Source organism: Salvelinus sp. IW2-2015, linkage group LG4q.1:29 (assembly GCF_002910315.2).
Source record: "Salvelinus sp. IW2-2015 linkage group LG4q.1:29, ASM291031v2, whole genome shotgun sequence".
Lineage (NCBI taxonomy): Eukaryota > Metazoa > Chordata > Actinopteri > Salmoniformes > Salmonidae > Salvelinus > Salvelinus sp. IW2-2015.
Genome location: NC_036842.1, coordinates 26,709,316 through 26,734,684, shown reverse-complemented (window position 1 = coordinate 26,734,684; position 25,369 = coordinate 26,709,316). Strand labels below are relative to the sequence as shown.

The window sequence follows — 25,369 nt, the reverse complement described above, 5'->3', positions numbered from 1 at the left end:
CTCCTCTTTCAACTGAGAAGGTTTCTGGGGAGGTTTCTTGTAGCTTGATTAGGGCTTCATCGGCKCTTGTGAATTCCATCCTTTTCGTTCCCTTCCATACCCACAGCATTGCCAGGAAGCAGAGTTGAGATTTGATTCCTTTTCCCTCCAGTGACTGTCTGATTGGAATGTAATGCTTGCGTTTTTTTCTCAGCCTAGCAAACAGGTTCTGGACGAATCGAATGGACTGGCCGTGGATTTTGATCTCCTTTCCCCCCTGTGTCTTCAGAATGTTGGTCAGATGTCTGAGATATGGCTTTTTCTTTGCAACTCTGCCTAGAAGGCCAGCATCCCGGAGTTGCCTCTTCACCGTTGAGACTGGTGTTTTGCGGGTACTATTTAATGTAGCTGCCAGTTGAGGACTTGTGAGGCCGTCTGTTTCTCAAATTAGACACTCTAATGTACTTGCCTCCCACTCCTCTTTCTATTCTGGTTAGAGCCAGTTTGCGCTGTTCTGTGAAGGGAGTAGTACACAGCGATGTACAAGATCTTCAGTTTCTTGGCAATTTCCCGCACAGAATAGCCTTCATTTCTCAGAACAAGAATAGACTGCTGAGTTTCAGAAGAAAGTCTTTGTTTATGGCATTTTAAGCCTGTAATCAAACCCACAAATGCTGATGCTCCAGATACTCAACTAGTCTAAAGAAGGCCCGTTTTATTGCTTCTTTAATCAGAACAACCATTTTCAGCTGTGCTAACATAATTGAAAAAGGGTTTTCTAATGATCAATTAGACTTTTAAAATGATAAACTTGGATTATCTAAGACAACGTGCCATTAGAACACAGGAGTGATGATTGCTGATAATGGGCCTCAGTACACCTATGTAGATCTTCCATAAAAAATAAGACATTTCCAGCTACAATAGTCATTTAAAACACTAACAATGTCTACACTGTATTTCTGATACATTTTATGTTATTTTAATTGACAAAAAATTTGCTTTTCTTTCAAAAACAAGGACATTTCTAAGTGACCCCAAACTTTTGAACGGTAATGTAGTTCCACAGCTTGAAGATTACCATGCAAGGGTATTTAGCATTCTCCTGTTTCATGACAATCCCATGGCATCGTTCCAGGTCCTTCAGTGCTGTATCCATGTGAAGTTCCTCTGATATCAGCTTGACCACGTAGCTGGAAAGGTCCCCTTTTTCCTCGTCTTCGGGTAAGGACAATTTCTCATGTTGTTTCGTCTCTGTTTTCTTGCTGGTCCAATTCATATTCTAAAGTTTGCAACTTTGTTTCCAGAAGACACATTTTGTTTTCTTGATCGTTCATATGCAAATATTTGTTAGATATAAAGTATTTGTAACATTCCCAAATTCCAAGAGAATTATGAATATCATGATATTTGATAATAACTCATACAACATACAACTCCTCTCTGAAGATAGTATCCCTCCACCATGTGATGAGGCTGGTGGCAGTAGTTTGGTCCCCCTGCTGGCCTCCTCTGAGCTCAACCTAGTGCTTCCCTCTGACTCCTTCACACACAGACACTCAACACAGACACCACTTTGTTCAGGCCTCTACTGATTATTCTACTGATTTAACCTTTTATTTATACCAGAAGAATATCTTGAGGTTGAGAACATATTTTTTGAGAGAGACCTGGCAAGAAACTGATGATAGTTTCTGCTTGCTAGACATAGGATGAGAGTTAGAATGGGAGATGTACCCTGATGCGGCCACTATATTATGAGACTAAAGACAAAACTTGCTGATTGCTACAACATTGAAAATATATAATTGGTTGTGATTATTGGTGTGTTATTAATCACTGTTAATTTAGCTTTCTTGCCCTGTATCTCTCAGATATTGATTCCCGCTGGCTCTGGGGCGGAGGGTAATGAAAGGGAGAGGAGGAGAGGAAAATAAAAATGTGAGGAGAAGAAAAGGAGAAGCAGGAATATTCAGCAGGTGTACCTACCTTCTCCTAACACACTGGCTTTACCAGCTCTTACCCACTAGGTGGCACCACATCCACTATCAGACAGGTAAGGGTCACTGGCTGCCTCACAAATGACACCCTATTATTCCCCTTATAGTGCACTTTAAAGTAGATTATGCTAATTTAGTATTATTATGAGATTATTGTAAGACATTACAAGGGTACCATAGGTGCTCATGACAAGTCTTACGTTACTGTATTATAATGCATGTTTTGGCTGAACTGCTACAATACTAACAGACAGCAAATGAGGGATGCGTAAACTGGTGTGTATCTGTCATTAAAGTTGAATCGACTTAGTAAAAGAGTTGTAGTGAAAATGTTCTCTCCTGGCTTGTTGTTTGGTGTCCGTTGGTGACAGAGAGTTCCGAGGACAGTCTCTGCTTGCACCACGGGTCCTTGTGACTCTGGGAGAGTCGAGGTCAGTCGTCTCCACAGCAACCTGAGGGTAACAGGGACGACCCGCCCTTCTGTAGCCCTGTCCTGGTGGAATGCCACCACCCCCTCTCTCAGGTACACTGTGACATCACCGCTATACACTTTTCCTTTGACTGCATTCTATCTAATCTCACTCACTCTTTCTCTATTCTTCTTTGTGTGTCTCTCTCTCGCTCTGAATCAGCTGGCTGTCAGTCAAGCGGGGTTCAGCAGGTTTGGCCAATCAGCACAGCCAATTCGGAAACTCCTCCCACAACAACAGGACGCACACCTCTTCCCCACAAATACACACCATCAAAGCAGTGAAGTAAACACACACACATGCATGCACATAGCTCTGTACACAGGTTATGTAGCCTACACTATGCACCTCACACACAAACAAAACTACTGCTATAACAACACAACAACGGCTTGGCATTTTGATAACTCTCAGTTATCAGGAGAGTATTTGTAGTGTATAACTAGAAGTACATTTTTGTATTCAATAAATAATTTCCATCGCTATCGGGAAACCAGATCCTGACCCAGATTACCGGCTCAACATTTTCCTCTTCCTATAGCGGATTGCCGGGACCACAATTTACATTATTAAACCATGCTGTGGGGTGGTAGGCATTTGTTTACACTTTGTTCAATCATGTTACCTCATTGTCTAGCTAGCTAACAACCTGGTAAGTTTCCCAATATATCCAAAAAATGTGGGGACACAGAAAGAAAGGAAAAGGGATAGCTGCTTCTTCTTTTTCTTCTATGGTACTATGGCAGTCTGCAAACAATCATTATAGGTGCATGCCACCACCTACTGTACGGGTGGGAAACTATATATAAAAAAATATCAATTTTAGGAATGGGGGGGGACGTCATCATCCAAAATACAAAAACAAATAGACATTAAAAAAAACATCCCACTCCTTCAGTCACAGTCTAATTCAAGTCACATCCCTACACAGGCTCAGGGGCCTGAGGGCAGAACATCCTTTGACAGGATTTCTTGCAATGCCTCGGCTGTAAACTCACAGAGTCCCAAAATGCGTTCTGCTGCACTCACTATAAATCTATTTTTCTATGATTTCTTCTCTGTTTGTGCTGTGCCGTTTATGGCCATTGCAATAAATGCTACAAAGTCCATATTTTTAACATATCAGGATCCCTCAGCTGCCGGGAAACAGTCACTGGTGTAGGCTCTACTACCATTACTTCTTCAGCTCTACTCGCTCCTTCGACTCTTCTCACGGCCTTCAGGTAGGAGACACGCTGACAGCCCTTACTCTTGTCACCTCTGTCTCCTTCATCCTAACAGGGCAATCCGGAAATTCGGCAGATGTTCATCACCACAATTGCATCATCTAACCTCCACTTGCATTCAATACTCTTCACGTCTGCATACACTTGACATATGTCCAAATCTTTTGCATTTATGGCACTGAAGGGGTTTGCACGAAGGTTCTTACAGGTTATCTCATTTAGCCTAACTTTACATGAGAAGGGAGAGACTTCATCAAAGACCAAAAGTATGTATGAAGTTAATTTCTTCACTCCATCTACCTGAAGGGTCAGTCTACGTGCACTGCCCACTCCACTTACTTCCTCAGGTATTACATCTGCACATATTTTATGCGCCACCCTAGATCATGATTCAGTTCTATTACATTACACATGAGTCATTGGACAAAGGCGTCTTCGCTTGCGGTATGGTTTCGAAAGCATAAGGACCTTATCTTTCATGTCAGCGAGAAATAGTTTTCAAAAAACAAAAGGTTAAATTGATACACACCTTGATTGGGTAAGGGTTCCCAAGCGGCCATATTTCCATGTTACAGTGCTTGTTTACGGAAGACAGAGTGGACCACCTGTGCTAATTAGCTAGCTGCGTCTATGAATACCTGTGTGTAAATGGAAGACAGACACCACAAACATGTTGTCACTGACAAATACTGATAGGCACTCTGATTTGAAGATCCATTCACAAAACATTCCACTCATATATTCTTGAGGCCCAATGCAAGGTTCTGCTCCGCAGCCCACTTCTTGTGACCCTCACTAATGGCACTTCACCCAACACACCCATGACATTAATCGAGACTTCAAAAGGTTCTCCTAGGTTACATTGGTCCAAAACCCTCACTCCGACTAAAAACGAGTTCGAGTTTGCTATTTTACACCACAACTTTACTTCTCTTGTTTCCTTTCTTTTTTGCCACTGTAACCCACTCATTATCACTCTTCGGGTTCTCATCTTCACCCGACTCGCCAGCAGCTTCAAACAATACATCCATTTCCACCATCTTCTAAAAACCTTCCTTGGACATCACCTGCTGCATGGTGGGATAGAGGAACATCCTCTTCAGGAGATCAATGACCATAACATAAATGACAGAGTACAGGTTTTGAAATAAATATTTCAACTATAAATTCATCAGAACTGTGCCGGGTGGAGATTATAACAGTACATGACCATTAAGGCCAGATTGATCTCCAAGATGTTTATACGTTCATAAATGACCAGCAGAGTCAAATAATAATCACAGTGGTTGTAGAGGGTGCAACAGGTCAGTACATCAGGAGTAAATGTCACTTGGCTTTTCATAGCCGGGCATTCAGGGTTGAAATAGCAGGTGCGGTAGAGAGAGAGTGTTGAAAAAAGCAGGTCTGGGACAACATATACCCTATGCACCGACACACTCATTCTCTCCCACCATCCTACAAATATTCATCATCCCTCACTCTTCCCTCACCCTGCCATTCATATACACAAACGCACACACACATGCACAACCATAGAACAGTTATTGACATAGATGCAATATTTAGCCCTTTGTCTTTTCACTGTCCATTGGCATCGGCTACTTCTATCGTTATTTCATAGAGAAGATCAGTTATTTGAGTAAAGTTGAGTATAGATTGTATTGGGTGGAGGGGGAAAAGGCTATTGTCTCAATTTATGATAAGCTGGTCACAGGCATCACTTTATGTAGCCTAGTGCGCTCATCGTTATTTCCTACTTTGACCTCTTCTCAAAGCAGGGGGCTCTCCTCTTTCAACTGAGAAGGTTTCTGGGGAGGTTTCTTGTAGCTTGATTAGGGCTTCATCGGCKCTTGTGAATTCCATCCTTTTCGTTCCCTTCCATACCCACAGCATTGCCAGGAAGCAGAGTTGAGATTTGATTCCTTTTCCCTCCAGTGACTGTCTGATTGGAATGTAATGCTTTCTTTTTTTCTCAGCCTAGCAGATAAGTCATGGACGAATTAAATGGACTGGCTGTGGATTTTGAACTCCTTTCCCCCCTGTGCCTTCAGAATGTTGACGTCAACATAGGCCAGCATCCCTGTGGAACATTTTGACACCTTGTAGAGTCCATGCCCCAACTAATTTAGGCTGTTCTGAGGGCAAAAGGTGGTGCGACTCAATATTAGGAAGGTGTTCCTAATTTTTTGTACACTCATTGTATCGTATAACCTGAATAGTGTTGAACTGCCCATAGAACTGTTATGAAGGACCAGGCAGTAGTGATATGAAATAGCATTAATTTGCCTCCTCTGAGAATAATGTGAGGAGAAAGTGATATCATTGTTGATAACAATTGGGTTAATCTCACTGAGAGTTTCCAACCTTACTGAAATAGTCCTGAGTCCTCACATTAAACAGAAGCAATACCATCATCCATGCATTCAGACTTTTACTTCTGGTGAATGATATCATTTAATCGTATCATAAAAACAAATGTGGTCATGCAGCTATTTCTACAGAACAACACTATAAACACATATTAGTGGGACAGAGCTGAATCAGTAGAAAAGAGCTGCGGTTTGGATGAGAATATTGGGAATCAATCTAGAGTTGCTTTGTCCAGTAACACTCAGAGCAGACTGGAGGACAAAAGGGGATTGATTCCACCAGTCAGCAGGGTATCAAAGAGGAGAGACCCTTTACCACTGAAAAAATACAACCATTTCTCTCTTTCTCTTGCTCTCTCTGGCCCCTAAGGAACTCAGTCCGGCTTTAAATTTACTCTTGAAAGTTGTAATAGTAGAATGCACAAGGTGCAATTTCAAAATTGAGTAGTGCATCATCAGTTCCTATTGTCATTTTAGTCATTACATACCTTAGATAGCTATTTATAACTGTCAAGATCAACTAGCTCATTTCAGCTAAAAAAAAAAACGAATATTTTGTTTATTTAGCCCACACATACACCTGTCCCTCTATGCTCACCTCGCTCCCCAGGGAAATTCTGTACTTGTCTGCTGTCTGACCAACCGTCCACTCCGTTTGTCTTGTCACCTGTTCATTGCCAACGCTGTGCCTGTGATGAGGATGAATGAGGACGACAGACAGAGCCTGCCATCATCAGCAAACAGAGAGAGAGAGAGAGAGAGAGAGAGAGACAGGGGGAGAGAGGTAAACACAGGGCCTGAAAACTGCAGGAGCAAGAGGGGGAAGGGGTAGGTTGCTGAAGATGGGGTTATTGTAGGTTGCTGTATTTTACCTTTGGGTCAAATAAAATGTAAATGATCAATCGAGAAATTAAGGAAAGGGAATTTCCACTTATTTTAAATAGAAATTAGGCAGAAATTAGGCAGATCATGGCAAAAAAAATGATTATGTAGCTAATCCAGTTGCAAATATGATATGGTAGATCATCTGTACCAGCACTGTAGCTAAATGAAGCTATAAATGAAAATGAGAAGAACATTTGAAGTGCTCTTATTCACTGTGGTCTGTTAGGGTTTGGCCAGGGTAGGCCGTCATTGTAAATAAGAATGTGTTCTTATCTGACTTGCCAAGTTAAATAAAGGTTACATAAAAAAGAAATACATGTAAACATAGGTTATCCCAACTGTTTCGTACAAACACACACAGTGCAGCAAGATTTTAATGCGTCCCTCTCAGTATTGCCAGGTCAGTCAGCTCAGTGACATCATCCTGTCAGTGTGCCTATACAGCTGCCACAGCTGTTGTACCTTACTGGGCTCCAAAAATACACACACACATACACTGGGCTCAGCAGCCAGCAAATGAGGAATATGTAATATGAGCAGGATGTGATTGAATCAACCTGCTGTCTCTTGACTCCCAGACGTTGACTCACATCCCTTAACTGAAAACAATTCCAGGGAGTCTAGGCTGTTTTGCATCTCATGGTGATTGAATCAGATCCTTAATCTCATCCACTCTAATATTAAACAACAGGCCATTTACAAGCACTCCCTTTGGCTACGCTATCAGTAATATGAGACGTGGAAAGATTTTTGGGAGGATTTGTAGTGGCACAACAACTAGAGCTGACCTAAAAATTTGTGGTGAGATAAAGTGTTACTCTTCAACTCTTTGACTGTGGACTGAAAATTGTTTTTGGATTGAAAACATACATGCTGGCCTGCATTCTCTCTCTCTTTCTCTCTGTCTCCCCCTCCCTCTCGGCAGTGGTGTAAAGTACTTAAGTAAAAATACTTTAAAGTACTACTTAAGTAGCTTTTTGGGGTATCTGTACTTTAATATTTACATTTTGGACAACTTTTACTTTTACTTCACTACATTCTTAAAGAAAATAATGTACCTTTTACTCCGTACATTTTCACTGACACCCAAAAGTAAAGGAAAATGGTCAAATTCATGCACGTATCAAGAAAACATCCCATTGTCATCCCTACTGCCTCTGATCTGATGGGCTCACTAAACATACATGCTTTGTTTGTAAATGATGTCTGAGTGTTGGAGTGTGCCCCTGGCAATTCCTAAAGAAAAAAGATAAAATGGTGTCGTCTGGTTTGCTTAATATAAAACATTTAAAATGATTAATACTTTTATTTTAAGTATATTTTAGCAATTACATTTACTTTTGATACTTAAGTATATTTAAAACCAAATACTTTTAGACTTTTGCTCAAGTAGTATTTTACTGTGTGACTTTCACTTTTACTTGAGTCATTTTCTATTAAGTTATCTTTATTTTTACTCAAGTATGACAATTGGGTACTTTTTCCACCACTGTCTCTCCCTCTCTCTAAAGACTAGAGCAAATCCTGGCCCCCTGAGAGCCTCAGTAGTGACATATGCTCCCAGTAAGCAGACAGACAGGCTGAGCCTCTAAAAGCTGACTAACAGGAAGGAATGGAGCTAATTATATAGGCCTACAACTGTACATGCTGAAATATAGGTATATTTGTGTATTATCTAGCCTGTTTTTGCCAGGGTGCAGGGGTTTGCCAACTGCACAAGCATTTTGAATCCCCACATAATGCCCTTAGATAATGTCATCATATACTGTCTCTATATACAGCAATGTTTTCATACACCTCTGAGAGGAAACCTGTATTTGACTGGGTAATCTAAAGAGGAAGTTAGGAGTGACCCAGCAACACAATGTAAGCCTCCAGCTACAGTATACAGATGTACACGGGCAGTCACAAATCCAGACACATTCATTTCATCCTCCCTCCCAATTCAGAGTTTGTTTACTTGCTGGCATTGGCACTGCCTAACATTGCTAACATTGGTTCAGTAATCTCCCTGAGTGAGACCCAAATACTTGTGTTCCCACATAAAGGCAAAAGTTTTGGCTCAGAGAGCTAATAACTAGTTGGTCACAGTCACCCTTAGCTCTGGACCTTGCACAAACTCTAACATTGCTAAATAATGCTAAGCTATGCCTGGAATCCACAGAACTGAACTTAATCTGCTGCTTGGAGGGAAGAGGGCTGGTATTGTTGTTCGGTTAACAAAGGTGTGTGTGTGTGTGTGTGTGTGTGTGTGTGTGTGTGTGTGTGTGTGTGTGTGTGTGTGTGTGTGTGTGTGTGTGTGTGTGTGTGTGTGCATTCAGCTAATGGATGGAGGTCTTGTGGTTTACTATCATGGGTCTCATGACCACACTGAGCTCCAGGTCAGAGCCATAGAACCCATGACTCCGCCACGTGGTGACCCGCTAGTGGAGGAGAGGTTTTCCCTTAGGCTCAGATCTAGGATCAGTTTACCCTTGCTAAATACCCGTTTTAAATCCACAAAACTGAAATAGATAAGTGTTTACAGGTAATTTAAACACAAACACGTACATACACACTGAAGCTTGGATGCCTACCACTGTGACACAGATACAGTGCATTCGGAAAGTATTCAGACCCCTTGACTTTTTCCAAATTTTGTTACGTTACAGCTTTATTCTAAAATGTATTAAATAATGTTTTCCTTCATCAATCTACACACAATACCCCGTAATGACAAAGTGGAAACAGGTTTTTAGAAATGTTTTCATATTTATTAAAAATAAAAAACAGAAATACCTTATTTACATAAGTATTCAGACCCTTTGCTATGAGACTTGAAATTGAGCTCAGGTACATCCTGTTTCCATTGGTCATCCTTGAGATGTTTCTACAACTTGATTGGAGTCTACCTGTGGTAAATTCAATTGATTGGACATGATTTGAAAAGGCACACACACACCTGTCTAAATAAGGTCCCACAGTTGTGAGAGCAAAAACCAAGCCACGAGGTCGAAGGAATTGTCCGTAGAGCTCCAATACAGGATTGTGTTGAGACACAGACCTGGGGAAGGTTACCAACAAATTTCTGCAGCATTGCAGGTCCACAAGAACACAGTGGACTCTTCCTAGAGCTGGCCGCCTGGCCAAACTAAGCAATCGGGGGAGAAGGGCCTTGGTCATGGAGGTGACCAAGAACCCAATGGAATCTCTGACAGAGCTCCAATGTACCACTGTGGAGATGGGAGAACTTTACAGAAGGACAACCATCTCTGCAGCACTCCAGCAATCAGGCTTTATACTAGAGTGGCCAGGTGGAAGTCACTCTTCAGTAAAAGGCACATGACAGCCCACTTGTATTTGTCAAAAGGCACCTAAAGGACTCTCAAACCATGAGAAACAAGATTATCTGGTCTGATGAAACCAAGACTGAACTCTTTGGCCTGCATGCCAAGCATTACGTCTCTAGGAAACCTGACACCATCCCTACGGTTATGAATGGTGGTGGCAGCATTATGCTGTGGAGAGGTTTTTCAGCTGACAGGACTGGGAGACTAGTCAGGATTGAGGGAAAGATTAATGGGGCAAAGTACAGAGAGATCCTTGATGAAAACGTGCTCCAGAGCGCTCAGGACATCAGACTGGGGCAAAGGTTCACCTTCCAACGTGATAATGCACGGCCCCATGTCGCAAGGATCTGTACACAATTCCTGAAAGCTTAAAATGTCCCAGTTCTTCCATGGCCTGCATACTCACCAGACGTCACCCATTGAGCATGTTTGGGATGCTCTGGATTGACGTGTACGACAGTGTGTTCCGATTCCCGCCAATATCCAGCAACTTTGCACAGACATTGAAGAGGAGTGGGACAATATTCCACAGTCCACAATCAACACCAAGATCAGCTGTATGCGAAGGAGATGTGTCGCGCTGCACACTAGATACTGACTGGTTTTCTGATCCACGCCCTTATCTTTTTTTTTAAAGGTATCTGTGACCAACAGATGCATGTCTGTATTCCCAGTCATGTGACAGCCATAAATGAGGGCCTAATGAATTTATTTCAATTTACAGATTTCTTTATATGAACTGTATCTCAGTAAAATCTTTGAAATTGCTATATGTTGCATTTATATTTTTGTTCAGGGTACATACTGTACCTACCTCAATTACCTTGTTTCCCTGCTCATCGACTCGGTACTGGTACCCTGTGTATATATTGTGTATCTATTATTACTTTTATTATTGCGTGGTTGACTTTTCTATTATTTATCTATTTTCTTTCTCTGCATTGTTGGGAAGGGCCCGTCAGTAAGCTTTTCAATGTTAGTCTACACCTGTTGTTTATGAAGCATGTGACAAATAAAATTTGATTTGTGTAGGCCACCAAATGGATTAGGACTGGAGGAGAGGAGGGAATGAGGAATATCACACAGGCGTGTGTGACAGGAAGAGCCGCTCAGCTGAGCATGGAATATCACATGACTGTGACTTATACTTAAAGCTCTGGCTTTCCTGTGAGTCAGAGCACGTGACCTTACCAATATGACTGATAGAGCAAGGAAGGGAGGGAAGGCAGGGACAGAGAAGAAGGGGGTGTGCTAAAAAGATAAAAGAACTTGGGATTTTAGTGGGCTTTGGTTATGTCATTGACGCTTAGACGGAGGGCCTTAAGAATTTAGTCAGGGATGTTGTTGGTGGGTAGGCTGTGTGTGTGTGTGTGTGTGTGTGTGTGTGTGTGTGTGTGTGTGTGTGTGTGTGTGTGTGTGTGTGTGTGTGTGTGTGTGTGTGTGGCACTCCTGGGCCCACATAAATCACTGATTTCCCACTCATGGCACAGTGTCTGTTTTATATGAAAACATGGGTATTATACATTTAGGTGTAGTTTTCCTCAGTGGTACTGTTCTAATGGGTTGTTACTGAAACACAAACACACTAATACACTGGAATCAGTAAATATTGGTGTACTGTTTCTTACAGACTATGCCATCAGTGATCTCATGTCAATGAGAAAGAATGTAATGTAATCATGGATATGACCTGCCATGCCGTGCTACTTAATGCGTAGTACTACTTACTGTATATGTAGGAGATTTTTACTTGTTTTTTGGGGAACGGATTTAGGGACGTCACCCGAGCAGCCAGCGCCCCTTCCACGCGCGAATCCGACAGGCGTGAATATGGCGTAGCTGTCAGATGCGCTAGAAAGGCAATTATTTACTGATATAAAGATGTTTTCGTCGTAGTAAATACTAGATTTTATTACATTTACCAAGTCAGTTAGTAGTGTGATACTCTTTATTTCAACTAGCTGCTAGTGTTTTGAGTATTTCAAGCTGGATGGAAGGTTTGCCGCTAGAAGAAAACATAAAGGGGCGGGTGCGAGTCATTCCTTGCTAGTTCCTACCTGACTAGCCAGTCTGCTATCGTTATAGCTTATCTAACGTTACAGGCTAGTGACACAAACAGTCCTCCAGGTGAAGAGTCAATTTGGACAAACACTAGCTAATAATAATAATTTTAGGACATAGCTAAGACATTTTATAGTTAACGTCGTTAGATCTGGTTAGTAACGTTAGATGTGTAACAGTTATTTCTTAACGCTATTATTGCGCTCTGTAATTCTTTTAAACTTTCTGTAGCTAACGTTAGTTGTTTGTTTTCATTTAGCTCGACTGTCAGCTAACGTTCGCTTCCTAGCTAACTAGTTAACTAGACAACACCAACAATGTCGGATAACCAGAGCTGGAATTCCTCGGGTTCCGATGAAGATTTGGATCCCGCGGAATCGGGAGTAGGACAGCCTGTTGTTGGAATCGCCGAGTACAGTGGAATCCTCAGCAAGGTAACGTTAACTGATCTGACGTCAAACCTGACTTTAGTTAATTAGCTAGCTAACGTTAGCTAACTTTAACTACCGTAGCTAGCTAGCTCTGGGTGGTTGAGATGGGTAGCTAGAGACAGCTAGCTAGCCATATGCAGGGCTCTACAGTGCGACCATTTTACTCACATATGCGCCTACCTATTTTACTGTGCGACCCGTAATTATTGTTTAGGTGCGCCTAGAAGAAAATAAAGATGAACTGTATTACATTTGTGCTCCTAAATGTTTTGTGTGCGCCTACATTTTCCCAATTGATGTGTTCCAAGTAAAAAAGGGTAGCGTAGAGCCCGGATCTGGCTATACACCGCAATTACGCTATGTATATTATTAGCCAACAACATAGCCTATAAGCCTATTGTAGTGTTATGGACTAATTAAACGATAGTGTTGGTTGACAAAGTGTCAGTCCTACTGTTGTGAACAAGAACCAAAGCGCGTGAGCTCTTGTTTTGTTTGTAAAAAAAAAAAAAAACATTTCAAACTAGCTAGCCAAACAAAGGTAACCAAACCAGGCACACAAACTGTCTAGCTGACAGCTGGCCCATCTTAACTTGACCGTGGCTTCTGGTTGGGGGTTTCTGAAAGCCTTTAACAAAACGGTAGCTCGCTAACGTTAGGCATTAGCAAACAGAATATTATCTAGGTAAGCATCTAATTGAAAGCTGTGTGGGTTGCCATTCTAAAGTCTGTCTGACCATAGAAATAGAATGATCATTCTATTTATGTGGCCTGAATGGCCAACCCAAACAGGTTGAGATATTGCACATCATAATCATGCTAAACTCACCTGCGTTATCATAGTAAGCCCTGTACATCTGATAAATTAGTTTTAGATGGATGAATGGGATTTTTCTTTACGTAGTTAACTGTTTCATACAGCCTTGTGAGTGCTTACTTGCCACAGATTATTACATCAGATGAATGCCACAGTAGAATATTGCATCAAAACAGTAGTCAACAAACGGATATGAATTTAGAAGTTAAGTTAATCATATGATTCTACCTTCCTAGTGTTTCATCAACTAACCATTGTGTGATTGAATTTGGTTATTGACATCCAATCTAAGTGTCTCATTTAGCCTTTTCAGACTGCAGTGGCCGACTTGTGCCAAAAATGTGTCGTTACATAGGGCAAAAAGGTATATCGTGCGCATCCTCGTTATAGCATGACCACATTGTGAATTCCTCCCTCCCTCATAGCTAAGTAACTTTTTAATTTGCATTCCCTTACCTCTCCTTCAGTGGACCAACTACATCCACGGCTGGCAGGATCGCTGGGTGGTTCTGAAGAACAACACTCTGAGCTACTACAAGTCTCAGGATGAGAGAGAGTTTGGCTGCAGAGGGTCCCTATGTCTCAGCAAGGCTGTCATCACTGTGAGTTGACTGAACAATACTATAGAGTAGACTACTATACTGTGTTACTGTACTACTTTATAGATGCTAACAGGGCCAATCAGCAGTTTAAATATTAACGAAGCATCCTCCCCGCCACTGTTTCGGCAAAAAGCTGAGTGATGGGGCTGGAGAAATGTAACCACTAAAGTTCATAGACAGAGCTATGGATGCAGGTACTGACCATCCATGATATCAACATTATAGTTTAAACCATGTTTTGAGGCTTTAGTGTTAATTTACATTTACTTTGTTTACAAACATTGGAGTAAAATAAGCTTATATTTTGGGTTCTGATGATTCTTCAAGAATCAATGGGTACATATCATTAATTTCATTAAGTCCAAAAATTGATGTAGCAATTGCTGATTGATCCTTTTAAGTCTGTGTCCAAAATGTAATGATGAGAGAGGGTTCCTGTGTGTTAGAAAGGCTGTCCTCTCTGTGTGTAGACACCCAACTTCAAACCTACAACACAGTGTCTTGTCTTGGTGCCCTGCCAATATCAAGATCCATCACATACTTCTGAGCTCTTATTGATTTCTGACTCCAGTTGAGAACCAGTTGAATGAATGGATATGTGAATGATCTGGAAGTTGTATTTTATGGACAGTGTAACAAGCTAGAGAGGGATCAACTATTGACATGGATATCCATTTAATATTAACTCTGAGAGGTGCATTGGATAAAAAATGTGCCCTCCTTATAAGCAACTGAGAAATGAGAGTTGAGTGCATAATACTGTTGTTTTCATTTAAAAACAACACCACAGAACTCCTGATTTAGACTTATTGCTGGAGGGTAAGTAGCTCCTCAGGTGACTGCTGGTTTTAACACAACACTCTTATCTAGGGATCAACTTAGGCTCTACTCAGCCCTACTCAGATCCTTTCACAATGCATCTATCCATCAGTCTCTCCAGGATTCTGCGATGGCAATTTTGTTTGCAAAATCAACAATTCCCTGCATGTTATGTGAGGGCTTGCAAATTTGACCATTCACTGTACTATTTTTGCATAAAAATGTTGAAATGTTATCGCATAAAACTGACCCATTGCCGCAGTACAAAAAGAGGGGCTGCAATTTCAACCCATCACCGCACAAATAATATGGCTCAATAAAGCGACACGTCAACAAACATTTTCCATTGTCAGTGCATTTTTGTGACAAATTGGACAAAATCATCACACATTATCCTGGAGAGGCTGATCCTTCCTTCCTTGAAGTAACCACTGATCTAACAGTATAAGATCAAGGCTAGGTGACAGCTATCATAGATTTGACCAGTCCAGTTATGTCATTCACTGACAATAAGGAGGATAATGACATGAATGACAAAGGTTGGGTTCTCATGGTAACTGATTAATTAACTGCTATATACAGTGCTTTCGGAAAACATTCAGACCCCTTGACATTTTTCCATATTTTTGCTAATTTATTTTAAAAAAGATCAAATTTACATAAGTATTCAGACCCTTTACTCAGTACTTTGTTGAAGCACCTTTGGCAGCAGCTACAGCCTCGAGTCTTCATGGGTATGACGCTACAAGCTTGGCATACCTGTATTTGAGGAGTTTCTCCCATTCTTCTCTGCAGATCCTCTCAAACTCTGTCAGGTTGGATGGGGAGCGTTGCTGCACAGATATTTTCAGGTCTCTCCAGAGATGTTAGAGCAGGTTCAAGTCCGGGCTCTGGCTGAGCCGCTCAAGGACATTCAGATACTTGCCCTGAAGCCACTCCTGCATTGTCTTGGCTTTGTGCACTCCTGCGTTGTCTTGGCTTTGAGACTTGTGCATGAAGCTGCTCCCCAATTCACCACAAGGGCAGTGAGCTGTAAGCGAGAGTATGCAAGCAACTGGTAAGCAAGCATGCAACTTACCTCTACCATGGCACTACTGCACTAGACTCGTCACATGCACCCTGCGGTTGCCCGCCGATATACACACACACACAGACACACACACACACAGACAGCGGGATGAATGAGTGACCTGTTCCCAGGCTGGTCAGAATTGTCAATCTATTCAGTCTGTATTTATTCAGCTTCATCCATTCTCTACCACTGTAAATATTAACTTCCACTGTAATGTTGGCCATGTTCCAGACCTGGGGAGTGTACTTTCCATAACTGAAGATTCCATGGCTTTGATCATAAACAATTAACAAAAACAACCATAGGATTATTAAATGCGCCCTGGCTCAGACACAATCTGATTAGAATGTCAAATGAGACACACACACACACACCAGCCAGGCAGTGGAGAATGGTTTGCAGTCAGGAGTCATGAGGAAGGACAATTGGGTTCCAAGTTGTTGTGACTGGATTGAATACTATCTAGTGCTCTTCAAATGAACAGATTGCCTTTAGTCTGGAATGAAGACACCCCCCCACACTTTCTCTTACTTATTCAATTTTTTCACTCAGTCTCCCTCCCTCTCTCTGTATGTCTGTCCCTTTCTCTATGTCTCTGTATATGTGTATATTAATATCAGCCATTGCATGTGCATGTGGCTCTGACATACTCTACAACTCCTCTTGTATTGAAGACTCCCAAATAAGGTTTACACTCCTCCGTTACACAGTGTCTCTCTCACTGAAGTGGAAGAGGTGTCGGCTGCTTGCCTGAGGCTGTTTCGGCAGGCAAAATATACACACCCATTGTCAGTCTCCAGTGATCACCAGTCAGGTTAGAACATGCAGGTGGCTTTACTTCCTTGTCAGTGTTAACAGACATGTTATCATGTTACAGCAAGACAGAGGAAGGTGTGTGTATGTGAGGTCACAGGATTACGCTTAAGCTCATAGCACCTCGAGCAGTGTGTGTGTTGTGTGTCCGTCCCGAGGGAAGCAGAGAAAACAGAGGAAGACCGAGAAAGAAACAACCCAGGAAAAGAGAGCTAGAAACTCAGAGGGACGTTCTGCCTCTTCTGAGCCAGATGGGGCTGACGATGCTTTAAACCCCTGCTCTGTTTTTCTGTCAGTCTGTCTGCAGTCTCTGCTGCTGCTCTGCAGCCATTCAGCTGATTTGGTGGGAAATGAACCGTATAGGTCTCGCTTTTATTCCCTCCCTCTGGTGGTGTGTGGTTGTATGTGTGGTCTGTGGTAAATCTGAAGCTCGAGCCAGTGTATCGGTTGAGTGGTCAAATAGCACAGATCCTTGTCGATCTGCAGCATGGGCATTTCCTCTCTAGTTCATTCTCTCTCTGTGTCTCTCTGTGTGTGGATTTAGACTGTCAGCTGAATGCTATTAAAATGTGACTGCTCAAAGCATAAACACAACTGAACAGAAGGGGGACGTGTGTGTGTGTGTGTGTGGGTCAACCAGTTTGTGAAAGAGAATAAAGCCTGCTGTCCTGGCTACACACAAACAGGTCGTCCACCAGACAGCGGGACTGATGTTTAAAGAAGGTGCGTGTTCTATTGCCACTCTGGCTTTTCATAGCAGTACTAGAAAATTGGCTTGGAAGATATACTGTATTTCAAAATAATATTTTCTTTGCAGGGGTTGGTGGGTGCGATGCCATTTGCTTAAATTTAAATTGAAGTATAACTAAGAAATCGAAGATGTGCCAAATAAATTAAAACCAGGTCAGGGCTCCAGGTATGCATTTGGTTGGTAACTTGCTAGTGAAGTGGCTAGATGTCAAGATTAAGCTTCTTGGTTACTGCAGAGACATTCAATCCCCTCCTGGATCCAGATTCGTGTTGCCTAAATGTATTTGTTTGCTCATTCGATAATACCGTATACCCTGGTATGGTACAGAAACGGTATGAAAATATGGGTTCTGCCCAACCCTACAAGAAAAGCAAACATGAAAATAGTATGCAGCATTGTCCATAGGCCTTCTGTATGCATGGGTCTTTTTGAAACTGGGCCTATTTTTCATTGGGTGGTCTGAGAATTAATACGGTCCATTTGTTTATTCCCAGCACATTAATAAAAGTGTGAGTGACCCCGCTTATGATTACAGCTAAGCACACTCTTTAGGGATTTAGGGATCAATTCCTCAGTTCAAAAGGCTGGAGATCAGCAAGAACCCTGCCTGATTTGTGTAACAGAATAATATAGGCCTTTGGCCTCACCACTCAGAATGACACTAGTATCCATCATTAGCTCCAGATTTAGCTCCAGCTCTCCTCCCCTTAGGGGCTAGGAGACAGACGAAACAGGAGGGAGCCTCTGTTGATTGATGCTCTCTCTCAGCCAAGGCCATCAGCAGTGATACTATCTGAGCAAAGCTGGCAAATCAGAGGTCAAGAGAAGCATTTGCAGATGTCAATGTCAGTAAATTCAGCATTCTTCTCTTTGCCCACCTCAAACCCTCCAGCCCATTTAGGGTGTTATTGCAGAGGGAAGCTCTTTGATTAGTTTAACATGTCCAAGGAATGGCTGAATCTGGGTTGTTCAGTAATATTGTAGGGAGAGGAAGAGCAGGGGCAATCAGAGTTGATTTGAAGGGGTTTTCTAAAGTGTGAGAGTGGAGGGGTGGGTAGGATGGAAGGAAAAGAGACAGGCTATGGGGGGAGATGTTAGAAAGTGTTAGTTGAAATAGGAAGTGGGTCTCTTCCTCTGGTCTGGCACTTGTAACTTCCTGTGGGCTGATATCACAGGAGAATATATGTTTTTTTGTTCTGTGGTGACTGATGTCATGACCCTCTCCATCCTGTCCTGTCTTTCTCTCTCCTGTCCAATCCTTCTCTCTCCCATTTAGCTAGGTCAGTCTCTCCCATTCTAGTCTCCTCCTTCCCCCTGTGACCTGATCCATCTACCCTTTCAGGATTTGTCAGTGTTTGCACCAAAACACAGAAGCATACAGAAATAAGGGAAGTCATGTTTATCTATGTAGATATGTGGTGGGCTGAATGTTTTGATTGGTTTCCCAGGATCAGAGTGGTTTGGTCGCCCTCCACATTGGTTCTAAATCTCAGAGAGGCTTTACAGGCTGCTTTGAGAAGAGCTGCTCTTCCCTCAACGGTGGGGAACACGTACGCAAGCTGGAGTGGTGGCGGGGGTTGGTGAGAACAGAGGGGTGAGTGTATGTGTGGGCAGGGGGCACCTCTTCAAAAGCAGGATGGGAAGTTTGTCTTGGGAAAGAGAGAAGTGACGAAGGTCTCAGCCTCAAACCTGTCATTTTGACGTTTCTGGACTCTTTCGTACATTGATTTGTATTTATTTATTCTTTATTAAACTAGGCGAGTCAGTTAAGAACAAATTCTTATTTACAATGACGGCCTACCCCGGCCAAACCCAGACGACGCTGGGCCAATTGTGCGCCGCCCTATGGGACTCCCAATCACAGCCGGATGTGATTCAGCCTAGATTTGAACCAGAGACTGTAGTGACGCCTCTTGCACTGAGATGCAGTGCCTTAGACCGCCGCGCCACTCGGGAGCCCCATGCTCTTAAAGAGAGAACATTAGAGGAGAGTAACTAAGTATTCAATAATTTGTGTGTCTGTCAGCTGAGAGGTCCACGCTGCCTCTCCAGAGGTGTTTATTTTAACCCTGCTTCCCACTATACCCTCCCAGTTTTACCCATGGCCCGGAAGACCATTCCAAGTAGCCTTCTCAGTAACCCCTCGGCTCCCATTCCTAGCACCATAGAGACACCCTAGAGATCCCCCCCTGATCCCCAGGACCCTTTTTCCATGAGTAGTTAGAATGTCAAAGACGTGTGTGTGTGAAACCAATATACACCCTGATGAATGGACAGTCACTAGTATACACAATGCACATCCAAACCTAGAACAGAAGAAGCAGCCTGATAGTGTGACAGAGCGTAGTCCTGAGTTGCTTGACTCTGTAGTCTTATCTTCACTCTGCCTAATACATCATTTTGAGCAACGCAAGACAGGAGATGGAGGTTCTGCAGAAATGAACTTGTGTTATGGACAGCAGCTACACATTGGCTGTGTGTGTGCCATTGCCTATTACATGATTTCTCAGCCAAACTGAGCATCTGATCGTGTCCTTTCTCCCCACCAGGTTTCAGCTGAATTACACTTCTCCATTGAGTCCCATTCCAGAGAGCTGGCGCTGGCCAGATGGGTTAAATGACTCTGCCAACTCACTAAAGCAGTCTCATTCTGCTGTGACACACATTTTCTCTCATTATTTTAGACTCAATCTGCCAGTGTGAGGTGTGGTATAGGAATGGGGTGTACCATCTTAAAGCTGCGCTGTGTAATTATGTGTACAGGTGTTTTTGGAGACCTAGATTTGAACACAATTTCCAAGAAACCTCCTCTCTCTCTCATAGGTAGTCTGCAGGGAATCATATGGTACATCAGCATCCTCTCTGAACGCAGTTTAGGCTGCTGAAAATTCGACACTGCAAGTGGATGCGATAACCACTACGGTCAAGATTGAAAAGATGAATCGATTCTATTTGATGTCTTCAGAACAGGTAAAAATGTGATACACTGGGTATAATTCTCATTTTTAGATTGTAATAAAACGTTTTTTTTTGTAATTCAAATGGTTAACTTTATTATAGATAACTATCTAGCTAACTTATCTAAAGTTGTTACCTGGAATTTCTCTGCCTGGTAAAAAATTAGATAGCAATCTGGCGATAGCTAGCAAGCTGTCTTGGTACATTAGCTAGCTATCACAATGCATTTGGACTTTCATAGTGCTGCATTCATGGAAAATAACATGGCTTTGGCATGCTTGGTAACGTTTAGTCCTTTGCCCTTCTGATTCCAATACTGGGTATGGCCCCTTGCATTCTCTAACTAGCTGGTAGTCCTGAGCTAGCTACCTAGTTAGACTAACTAGCAATCTAAATGTGCCTGATTTTAGATTGCAGTAAAAACAAACAAAGCTCCCATAATTAGATGTAATAGACCCTAATGTGAACAAGACAAGTGGTGGTAAATGTGCACCAAAGTAAAACAGAATATGATGTAGGATACCCTAATCTTACACATTCAATTTGATAAACATTTTATCAACAACTACTGCATTTCATTTGGTATCTATAAAAGTGCTCATTTGTATTAGCTACATTGGTTATCAAGATGTTGTGTATTAATTGTAGAAGTGTGATACTTGACCCTGCATGTTTTTTCTGTAGGATTCCAGTGTTGAAGAGCCTTAGTTCCCATCTGCTGTGGGTAGAGGAGCTAGAGGAAGGGGGAGAAGAGCAAGGTGTAGAGCTGCAGAAAGAATCAGGAAGACCGTGAGGGCTGACTGACAGGAGAGGGTGACCCAGATAAAGGTTGGTGAAAATCTTTCACCTGTGGTTCTGTTTACCTGTTTCACAACATTTCAAAAATCATTTTACACAATATTTGACTTTTCTGTAATGAACTGTTCCTCCTTTTATTCCCTATCAATACAGGCTAGGTTGAGAAAGCTGTCCTTTGAGGAAAGGTGCTGGAGCAGTTCGCTACCTGTTCACTTGGCATGATGTTTGACATAATGGATTTGCAGATGGCTATCCCAGGATCTCCAGACATCCCAGACTGAGGACAACCTCGCTGGTGCACCTACCTGAAATTGACGGGAGATGCCCGTTGACCTGGGACCGGTTGCACCAGTTGGTCATAAGTGGTTCATAACTCTACGTCCAACGTAAAATTCATACTAAACTGGACTTAAAAATTATACGTGTTGCCCCACTTGGGTGTAAGCCCTTCTAAACTCGGCAAAAAAAGAAACGTCCCTTTTTCAGGATGCAGTCTTTCAAAGATCATTTGTGAAAATTCAAATAACTTCACAGATTTTCATTGTAAAGGGTTTGAACACTGTTTCCCATGCTTGTTCAATGAACCATAAACAATTAATGATCATGCACCTGTGGAACGGTTAAGACACTAACAGCTTACAGACATTAGGCGATTAAAGTCACAGTTATGAAAACTTACGACACTAAAGAGGCCTTTCTACTGACTCTGAAAAACACCAAAAGAAAGATGCCCAGGGTCCCTGCTCATCTGTGTGAATGTCCCTTGGGCATGCTACAAGGAGGCATGAGGACTGCAGATATGGCCAGGGTAATAAATTGCTATGTCTACTGTGAGACGCCTAAGAGTGCTACAGGGGGACAGGACGGACAGCTGATCGTCCTCGCAGTGGCAGACCTACGTGTAACAACACCTGCACAGGATCGGTACATCCGAACATCACACCTGCAGGACAGGTACAGGATGGCAACAACAACTGGCAACACAGCATCATCGGACTGAGCTTGTTGTTATTGCAAGGAATCTCTACGCTGTGCATTACAGGGAAGACATCCTCCTCCCTCATGTGGTACCCTTCCTACAGGCTCATCCTGACATGACCCTCCAGCATGACAATGCCACCAGCCATACTGCTTGTTCTGTGTGTGATGTCAGTGTTCTGCCATGGCCAGCGAAGAGCCCGGATCTCAATCCCATTGAGCATGTCTGGGACCTGTTGGAATGGAGGGTGAGGGCTAGGGCAGAGGAGGAGATGCACTGTAGTACTTAATGCAGCTGCGGTCCACACCAGATACTGACTGTTACTTTTGATTTTGACTCCCCCTTTGTTCAGGGACATATTATTCAATTTCTATTCGTCACATGTCTGTGGAACTTGTTCAGTTTATGTCTCAGTTGTTGAATCTTATGTTCATACAAATATTTACACATGTTAAGTTTGATGAAAATAAACATAGTTGACAGTAAGAGGACGTTTCTTTTTTTGCTGAGTTTATGTACTATGCCTGGGCTTGGATTCTACGCCTAGTAGGGAGCAGGCGTAGGCCCCAATTTAACACACATCTTCATCATGATGTGCATAGAAAATTATAGCAATCTTGTGTGTCCATAATTCACAACCTCCGCAGGCTTTTGGAGTTGCCTAGATGCGAAAATCAATATTTATTATAATGGTTGGAGGACTTTGGGAGTTTCAGTAAGCAACAATTTGATACATGCTTTGCATTAGCCTATTATTGCAATATTTTCTTTATATGGATCGTGCATGTATAGTGGTGGGCTATGCAAACTGACCTGCCTCGCAAGCAGCGCATAAAATTTACTTTTTGGCCCACCAGCCAATGTGGCATGTAGATTAAATAAATCTACCAACCAACTTAGATTAGATTTTTTTAATACATTTTATCCCMTTTTCTCCCCAATTTTCGTGGTATCCAATCGCTAGTAATTACTATCTTGTCTCATCGCTACAACTCCCGTACGGGCTCGGGAGAGACGAAGGTCGAAAGCCATGCGTTCTCCGAAGCACAACCCAACCAAGCCGCACTGCTTCTTAACACAGCGCGCCTCCAGCCCGGAAGCCAGCCGCACCAATGTGTCGGTGAGGAAACACCGTGTACCTGGCCCCCTTGGTTAGCGCGCACTGCCGCCCAGCCCGCCACAGGAGTCGCTGGAGCGCGATGAGACAAGGATATCCCTACCGGCCAAACCCTCCCTAACCCGGACGACGCTATGCCAATTGTGCGTCGCCCCACGGACCTCCCGGTCGCGGCCGGCTGCGACAGAGCCTGGGCGCGAACCCAGAGACTCTGGTGGCGCAGCTAGCACTGCGATGCAGTGCCCTAGACCACTGCGCCACCCGGGAGGCCCAACTTTGATTTTTTACCAGCCAAAATATTTTTTTTGCCAAAATTACTGGGGGAAAAAATGCCTTGTAACATTTCAAAACAAGAAATCTATTAGTAAGAAGTAATGTGGTATATTACTCAATTTCATATGAACCTAAGTTCCATTAATATTGGGAAACCGGGCCCAGGGCAATGGTAGTTCAGTACTTTGCCATATCAGTATTTAATCTGAATGTTATTTTGTTTTATCTTATTTGTCTTGTGGTATTTTTGCACAACTGCTATTGTTAATTTTTTTACTTGCACTGTGGTCTTTGTTAGTTTGAGAAGGTTACAGAGTATCTTGTGTTCTTATATAATATCTGTAATAAACCTTTATTTGACATGATCTGTGTAATCATCCAGACTTGTTTCATACTGTATTTACACCAGGATAGTTAGATAATTTGGTAGGTAATTTGGAGTTAAAACCTTCAGGAGCATAATATCCAGGAATAGAGTAGTTTAGTAAACAAATCTAATACCATTCCAAAAGTTAAATAATGATGCCTATATGCTAGATAAAGAATGCACAAATATTGTTTCTCAAACATGTTTCTTGCCCACACAAACGTCCCTTATTTACATATGAGATCTCAGGTCCTCCCCTGTTCAAAGGTGTGCAAACTGCAGGAGGGCATCATGTGTTGTCTACTTAAAGCTGTACTTCTGGCCATGTCCTTAGACATAGAGACAAGATTATTTGATGGTTGTAGTCAAGTGCTACCAAAAAGGGTTCTGGCCTCTGGAATTTGACTATACCACTTGCCAACTATGACAGACTTGCCTTTGATGTCCATCAGTCTTAGATTTCCAAGGTAAATACATTCAGTTTAGTAAGTATTTGAATTATTGGAGAAGGATGCTATGTGGCAGAATGAACAATGATTTCTCACCTAAAGTTGCAGTACGTCTCGATACTTTTCAGCATTCAAGACAATTTGGGTCAGTGCTTACTGTGCCGAAGATCCCTGCTGCATCGGGTCTTTGTTGCGGTTCTCCTCCAGATTGTCATGCTGGCTGCAGCCGAAGGCCCATTCATGTTCATTGACCACGTGATGCAAGACACACCTCCACAGATTCTGAAATTAATTGAGAATGCATCATTGAGAGCATGACAACCTCCACTATGTACAGTAAATATCTTAAGCAACTTGTGTGGAAGGCAGTCAGCCTAGCATAATGTTTCAGTTGATATTAACTAAGAAAAGGCTGGATATGTATTCTTCTATGTCTGCTCAACAAGATACTGTATAACTTGAGGTGTTTCTTGGATTCCATCTGATATGAATGTTTCTGAGTAACGTATTGCATTAGAGACTCCTCAACCATATTGCCTGCTGTGTAAATAGCTATCATATCGATGCAATGAATTGTAGTTGTTTGCAATGTAAATGAAGTAGTCACCATGAACCTCACTCTGTCTGCAGTTTTACAGCATAACCAGAAAGGGTGGACAATGTCCTTGATCCAGACCAGAATGATGGATTGTCCCGAAATCATTATGCCTGAGTTTGGTTGAACAGACATTGCCAGGGAGAGAAAGTCCATTACACATGAGCAAGCTTCGACCCAGACACCACCTCAAGCCTACAATTTAATTT

At 42.4% G+C, this 25,369-nt stretch overlaps 1 protein-coding gene and 1 long non-coding RNA gene across 7 annotated transcripts in view; both read left to right on the top strand.

Moving 5' to 3' along the window:
• Positions 1-12,014: 12,014 nt before the first annotated feature.
• Positions 12,015-25,369, top strand: part of LOC111961746 (ceramide transfer protein-like) — a 58,554-nt gene continuing 45,199 nt past the window's right edge. The window contains exons 1-3 of one of the 4 annotated variants that reach the window (XM_023984254.2): positions 12,015-12,117; positions 12,579-12,753; positions 14,035-14,169. In XM_023984254.2, coding sequence (XP_023840022.1) covers positions 12,637-12,753; positions 14,035-14,169 — 252 coding nt within the window. In that variant the 5' untranslated portion in view covers positions 12,015-12,117; positions 12,579-12,636. Of the gene's footprint in view, positions 12,474-12,578; positions 12,754-14,034; positions 14,170-25,369 lie in introns of all 4 variants that reach the window. The other 3 variants (XM_023984256.2, XM_023984253.2, XM_023984255.2) reach the window with 3 other exon arrangements.
• On the top strand, positions 14,176-24,114 carry LOC111961748 (uncharacterized). Of its 3 annotated transcripts, XR_002877037.2 has the most exons (5): positions 14,176-17,596; positions 18,901-19,218; positions 20,174-20,594; positions 21,267-21,410; positions 21,534-24,114. It is a non-coding gene; the product is annotated as an uncharacterized lncRNA (long non-coding RNA). The 3 variants fall into 3 exon arrangements; XR_002877036.2 differs by lacking the exon at positions 14,176-17,596 and having other exon boundaries at positions 17,603-19,218; positions 20,448-20,594; XR_002877035.2 differs by lacking the exon at positions 14,176-17,596 and having other exon boundaries at positions 17,603-19,218.